General features: G+C 44.8%; 1 protein-coding gene across 3 annotated transcripts in view; it reads right to left on the minus strand.

Annotated features, from left to right (window-relative positions):
* Positions 1–2,818: 2,818 nt before the first annotated feature.
* LOC142311714 (piezo-type mechanosensitive ion channel component 2-like) overlaps positions 2,819–15,539 on the minus strand; it is a 228,050-nt gene continuing 215,329 nt past the window's right edge. For all 3 annotated transcript variants that reach the window (XM_075350363.1, XM_075350365.1, XM_075350364.1), the window contains 6 exons: positions 13,513–13,605; positions 11,606–11,775; positions 11,379–11,495; positions 7,577–7,656; positions 6,827–7,055; positions 2,819–3,195 (listed from right to left, as the gene is read on the minus strand). In XM_075350363.1, the coding sequence (XP_075206478.1) occupies positions 2,940–3,195; positions 6,827–7,055; positions 7,577–7,656; positions 11,379–11,495; positions 11,606–11,775; positions 13,513–13,605 (945 nt within the window). In that variant the 3' untranslated portion in view covers positions 2,819–2,939. The remainder of the gene's footprint in view (positions 3,196–6,826; positions 7,056–7,576; positions 7,657–11,378; positions 11,496–11,605; positions 11,776–13,512; positions 13,606–15,539) is intronic.

Genomic DNA, 15,539 nt, shown 5'->3' on the forward strand with positions numbered 1-15,539 from the left:
GACGCCAGTAAGATGGTCCGTGTGGCATCCGTTTTTGTTTCACACAACCATTGACTTGCATTGGTGAGTCTCGCATGAATTCGGCATCCACTCGTAGCACGCTGCAACTTTTTTTTTTTTTCTTTTTTCTCATCCCGAATCTGTATGAGAAAAAAAATTGCTGATCTGCTCTGGCTCATTGACTAACATTGGTCCAAGTGCAATGCCAGATTTTCTCACGTTGCTCTCATCCGATTCATACTGTCATGTGAGCGAGGTCTTAGGCTCTGTGCGCACTAGAAAATGGACTTTTCTTAAGAAAAATCCGCACCCTGTGGCAGAATACCGCACCCATGTTTTTTCCGCAGGTTGGTCCCTGTGGTTTTTTTTACCATTATCTATGGCAAAAACCGCAGGTGCCTGCGGAAAAGTGACATGCACATTAATTCCGCGGGTAAATCCGCAGGTATAAAAAAAACCGCAGTGTGCGCACAGCATTTTTTTTATACTCAGGTTTTGCTGGGGCATGTCTTCAGAAATGTTAGACGCATTTTCTGCAGTAACTCCGCAGCGTGCGCACATAGCCTTAAGGATATCATCTCACGGAGCCCAAATGTCATGTAGAAAAGGTCAATCCATCCAGGACTGATTGTTTGTTTAGTTCATAGGTTCTACAAACTAACACAAGCAGACACTTGGCTGGATCACAGGAGTTGTGAAACCTTTTGATGTGGGGATTGTGGATTCTGCAATTGGATTAAGCCATGCAAGAGTTTCACTAGTGTTTCGTCAGGAAAATAGTTTTACATCACACTGCCAACTGCAAAACAGTAGTGTAGTATATATATTGCCCTATATCCCTGCCTTCCTAATTATGTGGGAAAACCAAACAGGAACTTAGATACATTAGAGAACCACATGGAGACATTAGACTTAGAAGGGCTACTTCTATTGCAAGACATGTTGGGGACTGCCATCAAGGAGACAACAGAGTGATTCCTTCTGCGTCCTAAAGGTTGTCAGGTAATATGCTAGAAAAGAGGCCTGGAATAAACTGATTCTCCAGAAAGAATATTAATAGATTTTCCAGCTCTACTGTCTTTTTCTTAAAGGTCTAAGTGAACAACTTACATATGGCTGTTTTTTAGAACATGTAGATACATGATTTTCAACATAGGTGTAGAAAAAAAAAAGGACTGAGCGCACAGCCAAATATCACACACTGATCTATTGCCGCTAAGCAAAATTTTACAACACTAAACATGAGAATTAATATTGTGTTCAGACTGTCTGAAGCCCACTACCATGTCACTGTGAAATTCTCACTGGGCTCCTGACCTAAAAGGTGTGGCGCCATGTGCGGATCATCTCCAAAGTGATAGTGGGCCAGCAGGGGCAGCGACCTGGTGCCCGGCAGAGCCCCCATGGCTTCAGGCCACATCACCACAAAGGGCCAACACCAAGTGTAGGAAGCTGAAAAACTCACCTTCCACAAGCTCTCAGATTATGAGCCGAGAGCAAAAAAATAGGTGAAATCCATCTTAAAGTCTCCTGCTAATTAAAAACTCTTGGATCAAATTGTAAGGATTCCTGGTGGAAGCAAAACAAAAAAGGAGGGGACAGACCATGCGATATACCAAAGCTGTAAAGAAAGATCTGGATCACACATCCAAAAATCATACAATGATCTAATGCCACTTGGTGCTGGTGTGTGGTGGCCATTGTTGCTGTGGTGTTTTCGTTGTGGTGTGGCGTGTCCTGGAGTTATGGGGACTCAACATTGAATAGTTGCTGTGGGGCACCAGGTCATCCACCCTCCTTGGCACATAATGGCGCACCATTAAGGTTAGAGACCCACCTATGACATGGCCTTCATACAGTCAGATCAGAAGGTTACACTAAGAACCTCATGTTCAGTTTTGTACATTTTTATCAAGCAGTATTAGCTCAATGTATGATTTTTGGATGTGCGGTCTGTCTTTCTCTACAGTTCTTTCAGATGGTCTATGATTTTGTTTGCATATCTGGATATTGTCAGGGTTAACCTGCTGTAGTAGTTTTATCCGTTTAAAGCACTCCAATGGGTTTTGTGTTTCATTCTGGAGTGGTGCTTTGAATGTAAGCCCCTTGTGCCCTGTCATGTACATACCTTCCAGTGGCTTCACCTTTTACACACGCTGCTCCAGTCCCATGGTGCTGTCTTGTAACTGTAACAGAAGTTACGTCACACGCTCTCAGTGCAAGTCTATGAGAGTCAGAAGGAGGTTATCATAGAGGTGTATGGCGTTGTGACCTCTGGCTCCATGAAACACTAGAGCTGCCTGCAGATTACAAAGCACCAGAAACTGACCGGAGCAGTGGTAATAGAAGATGAAGCCACTGGAAGATGAGTATAAGACGGGCAGGAGGCTTGTTTTTAAAGCACTATGCCAGCGGTGCAATAAAATTCATTACCTCTGCCGTCAGGTAATGAATAGGAACAAGAAGGCTCCATCTAATATATCTGGGGTTTTTTTCCATTAACCTGATATGACTGTTTTTGTATACACTGGATAATTCCCTTTCTACTGTGACTTTAAGCTTTCATGCTATGGCTTGTTCTTGTTTTTTGTTTTCGTATTTATGTTTCGTTTTGGGGTTTTATGTTACTGTTTTAGGGGATATGTTTTGTTAGCATCAAGAGGATCAATGATGTGTATGGCTATCTATGTTGGACAGCCTTTTATATTGTCTTCCATTTTACTTTGCCGCATCGGATGAGTCTTGTATGTTAGCGACCCGTTGTCACCTTTGGTTGTCACTAAACACTTGTCATATCTTTTATAAACTAGTATGTTTATTTATAGTCTTATACAAAGTAATGGTAACTGCAGCATCATCAGTATAACATCAGACTCCTCCATACATTCCGACACCGGATTACACCTGAAATGTCTTTCTGCCCATGTGGTTGGGTCAGCTCACTCGTCATGCCGTTCTCTTGTCCATTTGATCATAGTTTCAGGAGAGCGATACAGGAAGATTAATTTCGCAAACAATTGTTCTTCCAAGTCTAAGTCCCCGGTTTCTCGGACTAGAAAGATGTCTGTACAGAGCTTCAAGATCCGGTCCACATTAGGTAACTCCTCGAACATGATGGATCGTGAGATGCCGTTGAAAAATTCTCTGATGAATTTGCCAATGACCAAGACCACGGACATGTAAAGACCTACAATGCTGAAAATTCAGGAAAAAATAATGATAAACCATTACCTGCTAGGACATTTAACCATTCTCATCCCTGTGTCACACTGGAGACTTATTCAGGAGTCTCCAAAGCAGATTTTGTTGTATTTGATGAGAACAGTGCACCATGCACTGATTACTGGTAAAACAATGAAAACCAATAATGGAACATATTGGGGGGGATTAAAGAGAATCTTTTTGCACAACTAAGTACAGGTGCTCAGGGTCCCTTTAGTGTGGCTGAGCAGTTCACTGCACCTTCCCATCTACTAGTTTTGTATATATCTTGGCCCTCCTCTTCTTTGGTTGATATTTCCGCTATTTCAGAAGGCAAGATAGATGGAAAACAAGTAGATTTGGAAGGTGAACTATATTAGCCACACCAAGGGTGCACTAAGTGGCTGTGGTTAGTTTGAACAGACATTTTGTGTTGAGACACTCCTTTTAAAGGGAATCATTGTCAGCAGGTTTTTACTGTGTAATTTGAAGACAGCATGCTATAGGGGTTAAAACACAGAATTCAACCACGTTTCCCTTATCAAGCTACCTGCTGTTGTATACTTGTAATGATAATGATTGTTTCAGCACCAGGACCTTTCTGTTATTCTACATTGCCTAGTACCTGGTAGTCTGACATGCACGCTCCTGTGATTATCAGCTCACTGTGTATAGATATTGTGCATTCAGAGCCTGGTGTGGGCGGGGGCAGCTTTCTCACCTCTGCTGCATTGCTGTCACATGGAGATTTTCACTAACTTCGCTGACTTTCATCACGGCATCAGGTCCTGTTCAGATTGCAGATTCACTCCGCCTGAGAGATTCTTTGGTGTCTGGGAGCAACTCAGGCAGACTCGGGCGTCCACCTGTTGTGTACTGAATCATAGGCAGGCTAGCAAGAGTTAAACTCTGCTTGTTTGCTCTCTATGTTCACCTGTTGTGAGGGAGTCTTATCACACATCTGCTCCCCCTGTATGTATGTATGTATGTATGTGTGTATATATATATATATATATATATATAATGAGAGATATAATAAATATATATATATATACACACATACGGTGTGTGTGTGTGTGTGTGTATATATGTGTATATATAATATATATATACATACACACACACACACACACACATATACATACGGTGTGTATATATACTGTGTATATATATATATGTGTGCATATATATATATATATATATATATCTAGTATTTATATACCATAATTATACAGGCTGAGTCTTTTCTGTTATGCCAGTTACCGTATAGTTTATTTTAGTTGGTCTGGTGTGGTGTTGCAGACTGTCTGGTTCTTGAAGTTCTTGTTACATTGAGCAATTGTGAAGTTTACCCTAGTTGTCTGTGTAGTTTCCTTTCGGCTCTCGTTTTACTCCTGAATTTCATATTGTCCAATTGTGTGTGTGTGTGTGCAATGTGTTAAGAGTTTTGGTTTTCCCTTGTCTGTCTGTGTTTAACATCACAATCCTGCCTCATCCTTCCCTGGTGGGAGGAGAAAATCAGACTAGGTCTGGTCAGGAGCAGGGGCAGGAATGGGTCTCAGGCATCTCCACCATTAGGAGTATCCCTGAGATTAGGGATAGCATAGGTCCCCCAAGCATGAGGGACAACATAGGAGCCCCTATCGCTCGTTATCTAAGGCTAGTTTCACACTTGCGTTGAATGGTATCCGTTGCATTGCGTTGTGTGACGGAAGCAACGGATGTGTTGCATATAGTGGCACAACGGATGCAACGGATGCTGCAAAACAACGGAATCCGTTTTTGTTTTTTTTTGTTTTTTTTACAGTTTACCGGCGGCAGACTATTGTGAATGATCAGCTGATCGCTCACAGCAGCCGGTCGCCGGGTGATCAGCTGATCGCTCCCAGTAGCCGGCCGCCGGGTGATCAGCTGATCGCTCCCCGTAGACGGCCGCTGGGTGATCAGCTGATCGCTCCCAGTAGCCGGCCGCCGGGTGATCAGCTGATCGCTCACAGCAGCCGGTCACCGGGTGATCAGCTGATCGCTCCCAGTAGCCGGCAGCCGGGTGATCAGCTGATCGCTTCCAGTAGCGACTGATCGCTCGGCCACCGAGAATTAGTGCGGGGGGCGGAGTGAGGAGTGGGTGGAGCCAAGCGGGGCCATGGTGCTGAGGACAGGTGAGTGTGCGTGTGTGTGTGTGTATGTACATACATGCGGAGTGGAGTGCGAGAGGGGGCGGAGCCAAGCGGGGAAGTGTCGGGCTCCCTGCACACGTAGCGAGGGTAAATATCGGCAAAGCACTTTGCTTGGTTACCCGATATTTACCTTGGTTACGGGTGCATGGAGCCAGAGAGGGCATGCGCAGTGAAATCCAACGGATTGCGCTGCTCAAAAAAAGTTACATGCTGCGTTCCTCCCGCCCGGCGCAGCGTCAAAATAACGACGCTGCGTCGTCCAGCGGATGCAATGCTGACACTTGCGTTCAGCGGAGTCCGTCACTATGGAGAATAGCGCAGTCCGTTAACGCAAGTGTGAAAGTACCCTAACAAGTCACATCTTGACAATTGCTAAATCTAAAAACTCTGCTTGTGCCAGAACCGCTGCATAAAGTAAACAAAGTGATATATCCTTTGATTCAGGGTATCTTTACTTACATCATGCTGCTCTCAAATGGGGTAGCAAAAACCTGCTGATAGATTCCCTTTAATGGAAAACTTACTGGAGTAAGAGGCACCACATTGAAATATATGCCAGCTAGGAGCTAAAGGTAGACTTTCAATTAATGCAAAAAGAGATGAAGGCACTCACCGGTTCTTGCTGTGCAGGAATTTGTTTATTTACAAGTGGAGGTTACATATTTAAGCTAGCGGGGATAGGGAGGAAAAACACTTGACACATCAGACGACGGCCGTTTCGCACTTTCTCTCAGTGCTTCAGCAAGACCGGTGAGTGCCTTCATCACTTTTTGCATTTAACTGGATATATCTCTAACTTTGAATGAGCACATCAGAGTTGCAAGGAAATTGCCTGGTTACTGGATTAACCAGCTACCGTATATGTATAATATATGTATATATATATATATATATATATATATATATATATTAGTATCATTGCAGCAGTATTTTGTTGTGAGCAGTGCCCCAGGTTCTTTTCTTTCATGTGAGACTTTCAATTATAATCTACATCAAATTCTAATATATCAAACGTCTTCCAACTTTTTGGAGCAATGGCCACTTGATCGTCTTGTGGACAGCCTGGGTGGGATAGAATTATCAGAAGGCCAAACATGGCCACGGTGAATTCTTTACAACAATAGAGGTGAGAAGGAAATGGCCAAATGCATCGTCCATATATCTGAATACCTTCTTCCCACTCTCGCCTTCTACAGGAGCAGTAAGAGCAGGGGACTCAAATGTTAATAGTGAAATCCATATGTAATAACTTACAGCTGATTCAGGCTATATCTGCAGTGGACAATATCTGCTGTGTGTATACATGGCCTTAAATTGTATCACGTTTATTTCACAAAGCAGATTAGTCCAGTTATTTGCAGGAACTATCTTCAGTTGTAAAAATGGTGACCTGTCTTGCAGTGTATTAAGACAGTATAGTGACATAGGATAGTATGGAGACATCTTACCCATATCCAGCTAGGAATCCCAGACTCTGAGGACTGGCTTTATCGTTGTATATAACAAGCTCGATGTTCTTGCTGCAGCCGGCTGTGCTGCACGCCGGGCTCCACTCCTGAATCAGCCACCACTCTGTCACTTGGCTCGATGTGTTGTTCACGGACAAATTCTGAAGTTTTAGGGTTAAGTTTCGGAAGAATGCATATTTCTGGATATCTTCCGGCTTGTCTGAAAATTCTGGAAATTTACGAAAGTTTTATAAGTGATCTTGTTTCTTTTTTCCAGGTAGATTTACACAGATCGTGACTTTACACCCCTGACAAAGTGTAATCAAAATCATTATGTAGGACATGCAGGTCTTACCGTGGATTTGTCAGAGCTATAAAATTACCTCTCACACTAATCCACCCTGGAGGCAGCCATACACCTTAGACTAAAATGGTTTGAGATTGGCTGGTAAGGTAATGTTTATCGGGTCTCTTACGGTCAATGGGATTGGGGTGGGCTTTCGGTGGGAGGAAAAGGATCCAGCATTTTGCATTTCCAGTAGCCAATCATTTTATTTTCTGGGAGATAAATTGACCGAAGCGAAGTCTGAACGTGTCTCTCTCATGGGGATGACAGAAGCGTTCCCGTGAATGAAGGAGTCGGGGGAGATAGCACATGTTGGCTGAAAGACGTTACAGCCTATAGCTATATAATTTGTATGGAGGGGACTAAGAGGCTTGAGATTAGCATTGTTATTGGGTAGATCTTACCTGTCTGAAGTCGATGAGCAATTTTTGCTTCAGACCCTGCATTTGCTCTGAGGTGTTTCGGCAAAATATTCTTCAGCATGCTAATGAAAATAAAATGCAAAGATTTACAATCATATATCAGTTATATACTGTATCTATAGTTAAAAAAACAAAACTACTGTTTAGATTCTACAGCTCCTATGCAGACCTACAGTCAGGGCCAGAAATATTTGGACAGTGACACAAGTTTTGTTATTTTAGCTGTTTACAAAAACATGTTCAGAAATACAATTATATATATAATATGGGCTGAAAGTGCACACTCCCAGCTGCAATATGAGAGTTTTCACATCCAAATCGGAGAAAGGGTTTAGGAATCATAGCTCTGTAATGCATAGCCTCCTCTTTTTCAAGGGACCAAAAGTAATTGGACAAGAGACTTTAAGGGCTGCAATTAACTCTGAAGGCGTCTCCCTCGTTAACCTGTAATCAATGAAGTAGTTAAAAGGTCTGGGGTTGATTACAGGTGTGTGGTTTTGCATTTAGAAGCTGCTGCTGTGACCAGACAACATGCGGTCTAAGGAACTCTCAATTGAGGTGAAGCAGAACATCATGAGGCTGAAAAAAAGAAAAAATCCATCAGAGAGATAGCAGACATGCTTGGAGTAGCAAAATCAACAGTCTGGTACATTCTGAGAAAAAAGGAATTGACTGGTGAGCTTGGGAACTCAAAAAGGCCTGGGCGTCCACGGATGACAACAGTGGTGGATGATCGCCGCATACTTTCTTTGGTGAAGAAGAACCCGTTCACAACATCAACTGAAGTCCAGAACACTCTCAGTGAAGTAGGTGTATCTGTCTCTAAGTCAACAGTAAAGAGAAGACTCCATGAAAGTAAATACAAAGGGTTCACATCTAGATGCAAACCATTCATCAATTCCAAAAATAGACAGGCCAGAGTTAAATTTGCTGAAAAACACCTCATGAAGCCAGCTCAGTTCTGGAAAATTATTCTATGGACAGATGAGACAAAGATCAACCTGTACCAGAATGATGGGAAGAAAAAAGTATGGAGAAGAAAGGGAACGGCACATTATCCAAGGCACACCACATCTGTAAAACATGGTGGAGGCAACGTGATGGCATGGGCATGCATGGCTTTCAATGGCACTGGGTCACTTGTGTTTATTGATGACATAACAGCAGACAAGAGTAGCCGGATGAATTCTGAAGTATACCGGGATATACTTTCAGCCCAGATTCAGCCAAATGCCGCAAAGTTGATCGGACGGCGCTTCATAGTACAGATGGACAATGACCCCAAGCATACAGCCAAAGCTACCCAGGAGTTCATGAGTGCAAAAAAGTGGAACATTCTGCAATGGCCAAGTCAATCACCAGATCTTAACCTAATTGAGCATGCATTTCACTTGCTCAAATCCAGACTTAAGACGGAAAGACCCACAAACAAGCAAGACCTGAAGGCTGCGGCTGTAAAGGCCTGGCAAAGCATTAAGAAGGAGGAAACCCAGCGTTTGGTGATGTCCATGGGTTCCAGACTTAAGGCAGTGATTGCCTCCAAAGGATTCGCAACAAAATATTGAAAATAAAAATATTTTGTTTGGGTTTGGTTTATTTGTCCAATTACTTTTGACCTCCTAAAATGTGGAGTGTTTGTAAAGAAATGTGTACAATTCCTACAATTCTTATCAGATATTTTTGTTCAAACCTTCAAATTAAACGTTACAATCTGCACTTGAATTCTGTTGTAGAGGTTTCATTTCAAATCCAATGTGGTGGCATGCAGAGCCCAACTCGCGAAAATTGTGTCACTGTCCAAATATTTCTGGACCTAACTGTATGTGTCTCAATAGTTCCAAACTATAAACAAGCTGTAATCTCCCTAATGTCTTTCCCTAGCTTCTTCACATCCTATATTATGATATGAGTGGACTGATGGGAAGAAGATTAACAAATTAAAAGGAGTCTGTCAGTACAAAATGACTGTTCAATCCAAGCACAGACGCTCTGTGTGGCCTGGTCATACACAAAACGGTTCAATGCAACGTCCCATTGACTTGTTTTCTATCCATCTCCTCCTTCCTCTTCCTTGATTGACAGCTCTAGCTTTACAAAAAAAAATTAAAGGAGACAGGAGATGGATGAAAAACAAGTACCGTAAATACAAAGGTGTACACAACTGTTTGGTCATGCCATGCTAATCGTGAACTAATCATCTGAGCTTGGTTTGATTGGTCATTTTCTGCTGACTGACCCTCTGTAAAGTACATAGGGTTTAGCATCATTAAGTCAATTTGACATTTTCTGTCTTATGGGCACAAGTCTGAGGTAAACTGCTGGTTGATAAACCGATCTCACTGTATGATAGGGATCTTTGATGCTATTGTGCCGCCCCTGCAGCAGTCGGACTGCTCGAATCCAGGAGTTTTGCTGTGGCTCGAGGGTCCCTGGACCCGGGGCTCAGTGGCCACTCGAATAAAAAGGAAAGGGGGGGGGACATTTACAAGGGACAGTTCGTGACGCCACTCGTGGAGTGCGGTAAGGGAGTACCGCCGCTGCCGATGGGAGTACCCGGTGCTGATGGAGCGGGGCAGGTAGATGGTGATCCCTCCACTGGTAGGTAAGGCCCCTGGGCTCCGGAAGGAGGTGAAACGGTATGGTGGAGGTGATTTGGGCAGGTCAAGAACCGGGGAGGCAAGTGTACTCACTCTGGAGGTGCAGTTGTTAGTGCGGTCAATAAGCAGACTCTGACACAGAAGTAAACCAAGTCTCTGGGTGCCGCTGCCACTCTGGGGAGCCCGTCCGGGTGTCTGTCCCCGCTGGTATTGCTTAGTGGTCCGGAGCCTCCCTCCATGCACAATTTTGTAGATGTCCCTGAGTGACCCTTCAGCCTGACGCTGTCAGGGTCCCACCCCTATAGTGATATAGTGGAACTGTGCTCTCGACTGCTGACACTTGGGATTTCAGTGGGCTGCATAAGCTGGGAGGCCCTCTGCCCCTCGTTGTGTTGATGCCTTTGATCTCTGAGCTCTTGGGGAAAGTTCATAAAGAGAATATCCTCCACAGGTGAATTATCAGGTTGCGTGAAGCTACTCCTTGATCTAGGGTCCTGTACCCCGCCGTGCTCGGTACCGGTCTGGTTACTGGACTTTCTAGTGCCCACCGTTCTCCAAAATTAAGTTAGTACACCCTTTTCCAATACCCTGCGACCGGGTCTCCGACTCCACTGGTCCCAGACCATCGTCTGCGACCCAACCCAGGTCACACAGGGAGCTACAACTCCCTCAGCTCCTCACTCTCTCAGGGCTACTACTGAACTAACTTCTTCCCTCCCACCAGTCTGCCTGACCCCTAGGTGGGTGGCCCTATTCCAGCTAGAGCACCCACTCGTGTGCCTGACTGTGTGGTGTGAGGTGTGGTTAGGATTTGAGTGCTGATGGAAGCAATGCCAGTAGTTAGATCCCAGAACCATGGAGGGTGGGTTCTGCACCATGGAGACAGGGGTGCAGTTCCCTGTGACATCCTGATAGAGTCAGGGGCGTCACATTATTAGTTCGGGATAATATTCTCGCAATCAAGTCGGAATGTCGGACATTAATATCCATCAATGCAATAAAGGGGGCAATGATACTTTTGTTTACACACTTAAGACAATGGCCTACAAAGTAGCTCTATTCTTTATTATAAAAAATAGTGAGCATAACCTTTAACCCTTTTCCTTTCGACTAACTATACTGTGTAAGACTAAGGTCACAGTTTTTATTGTAGTTGGGTAATCGGAGGCCATATGTAAAATACCCACATTGGCTCCCTTATTTCTCCTTTCAGCATCTTGACTATTTGGTTGCGAGTTTCTGTATCCTCATAGCATACTGTGTGCTTCCCAATACTCTCAGCACTCTTTACAATTGACGCATTCCTGGAATAGAGGAATAGACAACGGCACGGGCGTCAGAGTATACCCAGGTCTGCCATCAGCCTGTACTATCAGCCGGTCTCTCCAGGTGCCACCTACATTTGCTGACGTACCTGAGGATACTCCAGTGAATATCAAAGTATATCTGAGAAGATTCTGACAGTTCCTCTATCATGGCCTCACGGCTTGCCGGGCTTATGGACCAGAGCAGACTGGCATTGCTCTTTATCTTGGCAGTTACAATGTCTTCGGGCATGTAATTAACAATGAACTGCATTGCAGACTGAGAGGGAAATAAGAGCAGACAACAAAGTTATTCAGTCATCTGATATTACTGTTGATATAGTGTCCAAAACTGGAATATAAAGGCCTATACACACATTAGATAAAAGTTGTGTGAACCTGATGATTTTGGCGGGATAGGCAACCATTCTAAACTGTATGGAGTCCCCATAGTACCCGCAACGGAAGATGTTGAGGAAGAGAAAGATTTGGCCTGTTGGATATCAGTGGCCGATTCTTGCAGAGAACATGGGAAAACTCGGCCAGTATTCCAGTCTATGGGAGGTGCGGGAGTCATAGCTGTCTGACACACAGATATCTAAGGCATATGGCCGCTTAACACATCTGCTCTTCTCTACGTTGGCCAGTGCTCCCAGTGCTTACCTGAATATTCTGACTTATCGTATTATGATAAATCAGAGGGGCATTGCAGCTATAAGTCCCCTTACCTGGCAGCCAGACTGGCTTGCAAAGTCTCCTTAAGGAGAATAGTGTTCCCCCGTGGAATTTTAGGGGCATTGCAGCTATAAGTCCCCTTACCTGGCAGCCAGACTGGCTTGCAAAGTCTCCTTAAGGAGAATAGTGTTCCCCCGTGGTCCCCACATAGCTTTCTCATGAGCCAGATCAGACACCCCCATACTTTGCACTGACGAGGGGCAAGCACCCCGAAACACCGTGTCTGCAAATTGGGATTCTGATCTGGCTTATATATCCTGAGTCATATTGCAAAGGATTGTCGAAAATCCACTTGTGACTTTTAGGATCGCTACTTCCAATAGGTGGCGCTGTGCTAGAGTTTGTCTCCTTTACTGGAGAGACAATTTGAATATTTCCCAGAGGGGCATTGCAGCTATAAGTCCCCTTACCTGGCAGCCAGACTGGCTTGCAAAGTCTCCTTAAGGAGAATAGTGTTCCCCCGTGGAATTTTAGGGGCATTGCAGCTATAAGTCCCCTTACCTGGCAGCCAGACTGGCTTGCAAAGTCTCCTTAAGGAGAATAGTGTTCCCCCGTGGTCCCCACATAGCTTTCTCATGAGCCAGATCAGACACCCCCATACTTTGCACTGACGAGGGGCAAGCACCCCGAAACACCGTGTCTGCAAATTGGGATTCTGATCTGGCTTATATATCCTGAGTCATATTGCAAAGGATTGTCGAAAATCCACTTGTGACTTTTAGGATCGCTACTTCCAATAGGTGGCGCTGTGCTAGAGTTTGTCTCCTTTACTGGAGAGACAATTTGAATATTTCCCAGAGGGGCATTGCAGCTATAAGTCCCCTTACCTGGCAGCCAGACTGGCTTGCAAAGTCTCCTTAAGGAGAATAGTGTTCCCCCGTGGAATTTTAGGGGCATTGCAGCTATAAGTCCCCTTACCTGGCAGCCAGACTGGCTTGCAAAGTCTCCTTAAGGAGAATAGTGTTCCCCCGTGGTCCCCACATAGCTTTCTCATGAGCCAGATCAGACACCCCCATACTTTGCACTGACGAGGGGCAAGCACCCCGAAACACCGTGTCTGCAAATTGGGATTCTGATCTGGCTTATATATCCTGAGTCATATTGCAAAGGATTGTCGAAAATCCACTTGTGACTTTTAGGATCGCTACTTCCAATAGGTGGCGCTGTGCTAGAGTTTGTCTCCTTTACTGGAGAGACAATTTGATAAATCTATGCACATTTATTCTGATATCGACACAATGGGTTTATCACATAAAAAGGCAAAAAAAAGCCATATACTCACGGGATGTAATGCGTATCTAAACGTCAGTTCATCATAAGCGGACTGAGAATAAGGGACCAGGTTCTGCTGCTGAGCGCTCATGGTGAACAGAGGCTGAAAGAAAAAGGTATAATCTCTATTACAGCCTAACGACAGTATATAACATCTATGCAATATATCTGTGCGGTTACCAGACATGAGCGTAGTTACAGGACCATGCAATTGCATCAGAAGAACAGTACCAATTTTAATTAGACTGATTATGGAAAATATTGACTTGGAGAGATCACGGGCATGAATGGACTGGCTATGGAATAGCAGCATTACACTAAAATAGATCAGATCCCCATATTAACCATTATAATTTCAGCTGTCATTTTTTTCATTTACACTTCATAAAAGAGAAAAAATGTCCCAATAAAGTACAAATGCCTCCCCACAGAAACTGATTAACTCTCCTTTACCTAAAGAGAAATCTTACAGAGAGTGGCAAAGAGTGGCTTCCACCATAGTGGTGCAGAGAGCATGTATTAAAAGGTTCCCTCTCCACATTGGATGCCTGCCTCCCGCCGACAATAACAGTTGACTATCAAGGGTTTCAGTAGCAGTACAGACCTTAATCAGCTCATTGCCAAGCAGCATCGCTTTTTTGTTTTTTCTCCCATTTCTCACAAGCTGAACTCAAAGATCTAAGGCTATGTGCCCACGGGACTCTGTATCTGCGGATTTTTCTGCATCAAAATCCGCAGCTTTCCCCCGGAATCCGCACCTTTTCATAGGTGCCGATTTGATGCGGATTTGACACGGATTTTGCGATTTTTGTTTTTTTTTAATTCAATTGAATAGGCAAAATCCGCACGAAAATCCGCAACAATAATTGACATGTTACAGATTTTTCCGCACGTAAATCCGCACGATTTCCGCTGCGGAAAAATCCGCAGCGTGGGCACAGCATTTCCCAAATGCCATAGAAATGGCTGGGGAGTAGCTGTGCTGCAGACTTTTTCTATGTACACAAAAGGTCAATTTCCTTGTCAGATATGTTCACAGATTGTCTAAATCTGTCTTAGGCCCGTTTCACACGTCAGTGAAAAACAGTGACGTTTTTCACTGGCGTGTAAAACACGCACATGTCCCTGCGTGTGCCGTGAATCACGGCACACGTGGGTTGTCTAAGTGCAATCCGGGCTCCGTTATCCGTGGCCCGTGATTGCACTTAGAAATCAACTCACCTGTGCACGCTCCCGCTGTCCGTGGTGCTGATCGCTCCCGCGACGCAGCATCCGGCCGGCGGTGACCCCTGCAGCAGCTGCTTCCGGGTCGGCTGTGTCGCGCATAATGAATATGCGCGACAGTAATCAGCCGGCTTAGAAGCAGCAGGGAGGATGGGCTGCAGAGGACATCGCTGGACACCGGGTGAGTTAAAATGTTTATTATTTTAAATGCACGTTTTTTTCTGGCACGTGTTTCACGGACCACACCACTGCGTGGTCCGTGGAACATCAGTGATGCCAGAAAAAAATGGACATGTCTCCGTGCAGCAATCACGCACACGCGGGTACGCTGCACGGAGACACGTGCATTGAAAAATCACTGACTTGTGAGCAGACCCATTCATTATAATGGGTCTGCGTATGTCAGTGATTCTGGTACGTTTAAAAAAAAAGCACAAACGTACCACAATCACTGACGTGTGAAAGGGGCCTTAGGCCCGTTTCACACGTCAGTGAAAAACACTGACGTTTTTCACTGGTGTGTAAAACACGCACATGTCCCTCCGTGTGCCGTGAATCACGGCACACGTGGGTTGTCTAGGTGCAATCCGGGCTCCGTTCTCCGTGGACCGTGATTGCACTTAGAGATTAACTCACCTGTGCGCGCTCCCGCTCTCCATGGTGCTGATCGCTCCCGCGGTGCAGCATCCGGCTGGCGCTGACCCCCGCAGCAGCTGCTTCCGGGTCGGCTGTGTCGTGCATCATGAATATGCGCGACAGTAATGAGCCGGCTCAGAAGCAGCAAGCTGCACGGGCTGCAGAGGACATAGCTGG

The sequence above is a fragment of the Anomaloglossus baeobatrachus genome, chromosome 5 (genome assembly GCF_048569485.1).
Source record: "Anomaloglossus baeobatrachus isolate aAnoBae1 chromosome 5, aAnoBae1.hap1, whole genome shotgun sequence".
Classification (NCBI taxonomy): domain Eukaryota; kingdom Metazoa; phylum Chordata; class Amphibia; order Anura; family Aromobatidae; genus Anomaloglossus; species Anomaloglossus baeobatrachus.